General features: G+C 37.0%; 1 protein-coding gene across 1 annotated transcript; it reads left to right on the top strand.

Annotated features, from left to right (window-relative positions):
- Positions 1 to 282: 282 nt before the first annotated feature.
- LOC104543286 (atrial natriuretic peptide-converting enzyme-like) lies at positions 283 to 6011 on the top strand (the record flags this gene model as incomplete). The annotated part of the gene is made up of 3 exons (XM_010187862.1): positions 283 to 514; positions 5285 to 5430; positions 5896 to 6011. Coding segments are annotated over 3 exons (494 nt in total), but the record flags the coding sequence as incomplete, so codon positions are not given.
- Between the last annotated feature and the right edge of the window lie 2070 nt (positions 6012 to 8081).

Raw genomic sequence — 8081 nt, 5'->3', positions numbered from 1 at the left:
CTGTGTTAAAGTTAAGATGTTACTCAGGAAATTAATGCATATTGATAAGGGAATATAAATATCTGAATAGGTTATTAGGTAGACAGAGTCAAACCCACCTTTCTTTACTAGTATGAATATGCTCATATGGGGTCTCGAGCTCTGAAACTTGTAGTTTCTCAAACCTGAGAGGAAATCTGCTGATACATTTGTTAAATACTTATGAATTTTTTCTTCTGCATTTCATTTAATTATACACCATTTGTGTTTCTTTTTTGTTTGTTTATTTTCTGTCTGTGAAAGGTCAGTGTGAACCAATTACTCTGGAACTCTGTATGAACTTGCCTTACAATTATACCTATTACCCAAACTACCTGGGACACAGGACACAGAAGGAAGCCTCTATCAGCTGGGAGTCTTCTCTTTTCCCAGCCTTGGTTCAGACCAACTGCTACAAGTACCTTATGTTTTTTGCGTGTACAATCTTAGTACCAAAATGTGACCCCAATACAAATGAGCGGATCCCACCTTGCAGGTACTATACTATATTTCATTTAATTCTTGACTGACATTGTCATATTAGTCTTTCCAAATGCTCTGTTTCCATTCAAAATGTCAAGAATTTTGCTTTGGAATTCCATAGCAAAAGGTAGAGAACCATATTTTATAAGATCATTAATTCCAGTTTATTACATATAAGTGATTAGTATCTGAAGTATTTGAAACAAGGAGAGGGGAATAGCAGTTCAATAATTTTCGAAACGTATATGTTGAATAGAATAGACTAGACTCTCAGTTGAAAGGGACCTACAATGTTCATCTAGTCCAGCTGCCTAATGGATTCAGGGCTGAACAAGATAAAGCATATTGTTACGGGCATTGTCCAAATGCCTTTCAAACACTGACAGGCTTGGGGCATTGACCACCTTTCTAAGCTGTTCCAGTGTTCGACCACAGTCTTGGTAAAGCAATGCTTCCTAATGCCCACTCTGAACCTCCCCTGGCTCAGCTTTGAACCATTCACATGCATCCTATCACTGGATATTGGGGAGAAGAGATCAGCACCTCCCTTTTCACTTCCCCTCCTCAGTAAGCTGTAGAGAGCAATAAAGTCACCCCTCAGCCTCTTTTTCTCCAAACTGAACAAGCCCAAAGTCCTTAGCCGCTCCTTATAGGGCATTCTTTCTAGCCCTTTCACCAGCTTTGTTGCCCTCCTCTGGACGTTTTCAAGGATTTTTTTTAAATTGTGAGGCCCATAACTGCACACAGTGAGGTGAGGCTGCACCAGCACTGAATACAGGAGGACAGTCACCTCATTTGACTGGTAGGTTATACTGTGTTTGACGTACCTCAGGATGTGTTTTGCCCTCTTGGTTGACAGGGCACACTGCTGACTGATATTGAGCCTGTTGTTGACCAGCACCCCTAGATCCCTTTCTGGAAGGGTCCTCTCCAGCCACTCATCTCCTAGTTTATACTTGTGCCCAGTGTTACTCCATCCAAGCTGCAGGATCTGGCATTTGGACTTGTTAATTTTAATCCCATTAATCGTAGCCCAGTACTCCAGTCTATCTAGATCCCTCTGCAAGGCCTCTTGTCCGTCAGGAGAGTCTACAGCACTTCCCGTTAGCAAACTTGTTCAACTCCTGAATCCAGACCATTTATAAATATATTAACAGAACTGGCCCTAGGATTGATTGCTGAGGAACACTGCTGGTTACCACTCACCAGACAAGTGTAGCCCCATTCACTACAACCCTTTGAGTCTCTGCCCTTCACCAAGTTCTTCACCCAGCACACCGTGAACCTGCTTATCCCACAGTTGGACAGCTTGTCCAGAAAGATGCTGTGAGCTTTGTATGAAGCAGAATTATATTATGAGAATCTGCTGCTGCCTTTGCAAAATAACTGCCCTCTTGTTCAAAGTTATAAGTGGTTAGTTGAGCTTAACAGGACATATGTATTGCTTTACCTATCTTTTCCTGTAAATAGGAAATGGAGTTCAGCTAATGCAGTTTTTCAGTGTTAAGCTTTTCAAGTGCACTTTCCAACCATGAATTGCTAATTCATGTTATAATGCTGCATCTATTTTAAAATATACTTATCAGAGATGTGTTAGATTTTTTTTTAATACTGGCATGTTGATCTTTTCATTCTAGGTGGTATAACTAAATAATTTTAATTCTACTCCTTTTGTATAAAACATCTGTTCCTGCTTTGAAAGGCTTCCCATTGTCTTTGTGTTATTAGTTTGACTGTCACGCTTCATTTTTTAACTGTAATGGTCTTCATGAAATTTTGTTCAGAATACGGAATACAGGTGAAGAGGGTTTATTTTAAAGAACTGAACTTGCTGTTATTGAGGCAATTCATTAATCTATCAAGTATGTTTTCAAATTCTGAACAAAATTCTTCATCTCTGATGAGGCATTGGTAATGTTAGTCCAGGTCTGGTTAAATAATCTTTGAAGCTAAGTGTGTGCTGGGTTCCCACAGAAAACAAATGGAGTTTTATAGATGAAGAACATGGAATAAGCTCAGAAATCCACGTTTCCTTATAATTACAATCTATCTTTGGTATGAATGGATTTTGCAAGGTGCTGAGTAGCTTCTGGAGATTATGGGTTTCACAACATTGCAATAAGTCTATCAGTGTCCCTTATTTTGGAACCAGTGAATGTCTTCCAAATCACATTAGCCTATAATGAAATGGAGATTACACTGTATGTGTATTTAAGTAGTCTCCAGATGTCTTTGGTGGTGTTTCAAAACTGAGACAGTTGTGTATGAAGAATAATCCTGGTCAGATCTCATACCCCTTATGTGCTAGCATCAATCTAGGCATCTCATTACTGTATGTGAATTGGGAGAGCAAAGAGATATTTTAGTTAACTGCTAAATATGTTTAATATTCTTTTAAAAAGTGTTAGATTGAATTCCATTGCAGAAAATCACACCTTTCTATGCTACCTCTGTTTTTTTAACCTTGTATTTATTTCTTCTAACAAGAAAGGGGAGATTTGTCTGCTTTGTGAAGTATAATTTTTAACTGTTAATTTGTTAGATTGATTCATAGACAGTACCACAGAAGAGATTTGTCTTAGAAGTAAATAAAGAACTCTAACCAAGGTATTCTGATACCCCAGCTGTGAGACTGGGTATCGGAATGTGGGAAGGATTAAAAAAAAGAAAAAGTAACAATTGGTCTTGCAATTTTCCTAGCAGTATTGCAATAGACTTCCGTATGCGCTGTGATGGGCACTACTTGAAGATTATGTGCATTTTAATTCTTTCACCTCAGAATGACAACTAAATGACTTGCAATAGCTTTTGGAAAGGGTCAGCTTTGGCCAAAGATTGGAGTATGCAGAGAACACAGGACAGAAATGGCTTAGATGTCTTAGCTATCAAAATCAAATTTTTAAGATTTATTCATCATAGTATTGTTGTTGGGTTTGAGTTTTTGTCATTGGTAAATAAAAATTCTGGCATTCATAAACCTGAAGTGGTGAGAGTCAAACTTTTTGATACTGAGAAGGATCTAAAAGGAAAGACAGAGTCTGTAACTGTAGCATGGTTAACTCATGTCACTTAATTCATCCATTCCTTCCAGCTGCTGCTCAGCTCGATGGTGAATCATTTGGTGTGGAAAAACATTGACTCTTCTTCATGCAATTCCCCAAAACAAAATTAAATTTGAGAAGATTAATAGTGTGTTCATTTCTCAAAAGAGCATAAAATAATTGATCCTAAATGTATCTGTTTGCTTGGTTTTCATCACTGCATTTCTTGCAATAAGCTTCAATGGTCCATTGGTCAAAATATCAAAGGAAAATGAGTGGAATAAAATGCCTTCCGCGAACGAACTGTCTGTTCCTTGAAGAAAGATCTAGAAAAATTAATCAAATAAAATAAAAGGCAAGTCGAAAGTGACATGAAAGAAACTGTAAAAACACCCCCAAAACTAGAAATGGATAGTATTCTACTGTTGACTATTTTTCAGTCTATAAGAACAAAGGAGAATTTTCTTTGAAATGGTAGGAGAAAGTCCAAATTATTATAGATTTAGAAAATGTGATCTAAAAGGTGCAATTAAATTCGTTGCTGAGCCCAGAAAGACAACTTGGGTAGACATCATAGCCTTCAAATAGGTAAAAGTGAGCTTCTGTGAGAAAATAAATTGTTCACCATGTTCACTGAGGTTAAACTAGAAAACAATGGATTTAAAGTACATCAGAAGAGCTGTAGGTCAGATATAAGGAAAAAAATAGGTATCTCTGTATGAGAATGGGTGATAAGGGAGTATATAAAATCTTGATAACTGAAGGGTTTTTAAGAACAGCTTAGACAAAACAACCTGTTGCATGATGCATGTTTCTGTTTGAAGGAAGAGATGAGAAGGATGTTGAGGTTCCTAATCCCATACTGCCTAGTTAATATTCTACAAAAATAAAATGAGAGGCAGTTGAAACAAACAGAGATTCAAAATACCACAGATACAAGACAAGACTATTGTATTGAACAGCACATCAGCTATGATTCCTGGCAAAATTATTTGCTAAATGTTTAAGATAATGCTTAAAAAAAATAGAGGATTTTTCTATAATGCATTTTCTTTTTGTACTTTTGAAGCATTTAACATTGGGTATTTTGAGAGGCAGCATATTAACCTAGATGGACTGAACTAATTTTGTGTGTTAAGTCTTGTCTTTCTATGGTTAAAAAAAAAGAAATGCAGCAGGAGAACTATATTCATGCCTTTTCCCAGGTGTGATAAAAGACACTGTTGTTCTAACTGACATCACCTTCAAGACTGTGTTGATCTGTGCTTTGATTTTCCCCAAACTTCTGATTTTCTTGAATTTCCTGGAGAATTCTTTGCTCTTTTGTTTACATGTTTAAATATGTTGTCCTTGTGAAAGCACATGGTTTCTGAGACAGCATCATCAGAAGAGGTATCATTTCACTGGTACAAAATGTGTTTGGCTTTTTTCCTGAGGGAAGGCAGTCAGTGCTTCTTAAAGTGGATTCTCTGCCATCCCTTACAGAGGAGAGGATGCTTGCAAGTAGTTATATTTGGCTACTATGTTATAGTTCAGGTAATGGTTTGCATACAGTAACTTAATGTTTTGACAGTAGCAACATATCTTTTGATATATATATTTTTTAATGTAAATATATCTGATTAACTTATTTTTCATTGATCTTCATATTTAACTTTGGCTAGCATTATTAACTTCGAGTAACTGGGAGTTTCTAATACTTTCATTCAGTTACTTTGTGCAATTCCACTTTGTCTCCTCAGGACATTATGTGTACAGTCCAAAGAACGCTGCGAGTCTGTGCTTGGGATTGTAGGTCTGCAGTGGCCAGAAGATACTGACTGCACTCAGTTTCCAGATGAGAACTCAGACAACCAGACTTGTCTAACACCAGATGAAGATGTAGAAGGTAACTCCTATAAATACATGTAAGAGGAAATTAAAGATTTAATTAGGTTCCCAAAGTCACTGGTTTTTTTTCCCCTATACCTCTTATTTAAATTACATTATTTAAACTGTAGATATTATTCCAAAGTGGGTTCAGGAAATTTGAATACCTACAGTTTGCAGATAAGAGGAAGAAATCTATTCGAAGGAAGGATCAATTATGCACAACCTATGAAAGTGTTTGAAATTTGGTGCTTTGTATTTGGCAAAGCTTTGAAATTTGACAGAGGGTAGCATGTGAGGGAGAGCTCTGGAAAATTTTGGTCCTCCACAATCACAGTGCAATTGTTAAGAGTTTTGACTGTTACATAGTTCCAGTTCAGTATCACACAAGCTTTCTATTCCTGTCATTTACTCCTTCGAAACAGTGATATTTAAGCTTGCAGCTCATGGAGTCTTGTTTCTCCCTGTTCCTTGTCGTTGACAGAATGCTCACCCAGTCACTTCAAATGCCGTTCTGGGAGGTGCGTCCTGGCATCCAGAAGATGTGATGGTCAAGCTGACTGTGAGGATGATAGTGATGAAGACAGCTGTGGTGAATAAATTCAATGAGTTGGATCTTTTGAATGGAGAGTAGTTGAAACATTAGAAGAAGAGAGGTTTTTTTCCTTCAGTTATTTGAACCATAGCATGACAGTTCAGACGATAAACCCCCTTTTCTGTAAGAAAAATATGTTCAAAAGTGTTTTTTCTGAGACTAGTGACAGTAAAAATACTTTAGCGAGCATTCTTCTTTATGAATGTCAACAGAAGTTATTATATTTGGTCACTTAGATTCTGCTAACCATGTTCCAGGATGTTTGAATATTCCTTTAGTGATCAAGATAAAAAGTGCTGCAGATCTTATTCTTTTGATATTGCTAGAAGTTCTACTGAGCTAAAATGTGAATTTCTGTCAGTTTAAATCTTGAATTCATAAATACAGTTTTGAATTTATACATGGTAATATTCTCATTATGATATATTGACAAAAGATCCATGTTGCTGAAGTGGATTCTGTACTGCAAGGGTCAAGAATTATGTGGTTTTTTTAGATTGATCAACCTCGAGCTGAAAATACATGGATAAAGTGGTAACCGCAAAGTTTATTCTCCAGTATATAGACACTCTTGACTTTTAACTTAAAGGAATGTATTGAACTCGAGAATAACCAACCAATCTCTCAGTCAATATTTATCCTTGTACATGCTGGCAGGAGAATTTTGTGAAGGAGAAGGGAATTTATACTACTTTTTTCTGTGCCAGAGGCGTAATCTCCATGGAGTTCTGAATGCTGGCCTGGCTTTCCTATGGTCAAGGAGATTATTTATAAATCACTAAGGATTTAGAGAAGTGGTGTGAATATGAGTAAACGATTGAAAACATTCCAGCAGAGTAGGGCTGAGGTGTGCAACCTGTTGTTTTTAACAGAGAGCAGGTTAAGATGGAAGCACAGTTTATGTGACCAACAAAACTGTGTCAATAAGACTTTCTACTCAGCTGCACAAAAGTAAAATAAGATCCAACACCTAAAAGCTGAAGCTAGGCTAAAATTCAAGCTTGACAGCTGTATAAAATGCTTATTTTTTTAAGAGCAGGTTATTTTAGTTCATTGGAGTAACCAAGGGGTTATTTATCACTAAAGCGTGATGCATTCTCAATCTCTGGGAGTTTTCAAATCACGCTTGTATTCTCTCTCCTCTTTCTGCCCTGTTCCCTTCCCCCTGCAAAAAGAAAAAAAAAATGATATGCTCCCTGATACAGGATTTAGTAGTAAGTCATCATCTTGTTTGAATGATAAAGGAAAGGCATCGCTGATGATCAGAGTAACTCTCAAAGTTTGTCTTCTCTTTACTTTTGAATCAGTTGTCCTCCCTGCCAAATATTCTGTGTTGCCACCTGTTCTTAACTCCTTAAAACACTAATTGCTACGCATCTTTTAGGATAATTTTATTCTCCTAGACATTAACATAAGAAATATTGCTCTAATACACATCATGCATTTCTCGAGTGGATCTCTGTAGTCTAGACAGAATGTCACTGGCAATCAGCTGAATTCTTATCAGTTTCTATAAATATGGAAGACTGTATCTGGTAGGAAATTATTGCAGTCAGAGTGACATTACATTGACCAGGGGTAATGCTGTTACTGAAGAACAGAAAGACCTTGTAGAGCTTCAGAAAGAACTGTCTTTGGCTCATTCCTATTCCATGTATGCAGGACAAAACCAAAACTTGATGATCTTTCCATGTGTAAATGGCTAGTTGACATTGTATTAGATTTAGCCTTTGAAATTGGTTTATACTATTAAATAACAGTCAGCATTTAAATTTAAAACTTTGTATTTGAAGTGCCTTAAATGGCACATGGAACAACTTCACAGTGCATGTAGGAGGAGACTACAAAAGACTAGCTACAACTCAAGGTACTCTGGCCAAAAATGTAAGGTAGAACAGTCCAAAGGGAGTAAGGTGTGTTCTGCCCATGCAGAGTAGAGCTGTATTCAGCACCAGCCATCTCCTCCTGTTAGAAATCCCTGTTGTACTTTCACATGATCTTTGTGAGAGGAAATCTCATCCATGCAATTGCAGTGACATCCTAAGACTTTAATGACATTTAGACTAGGATTTGGG

This window comes from Mesitornis unicolor, unplaced genomic scaffold (genome assembly GCF_000695765.1).
Source record: "Mesitornis unicolor isolate BGI_N332 unplaced genomic scaffold, ASM69576v1 scaffold19807, whole genome shotgun sequence".
In the NCBI taxonomy this organism is placed as follows: Eukaryota; Metazoa; Chordata; class Aves; order Mesitornithiformes; family Mesitornithidae; genus Mesitornis; species Mesitornis unicolor.
Note: the sequence above shows the minus strand (reverse complement) of the source record. Positions and strands in the feature narration are given on the sequence as shown.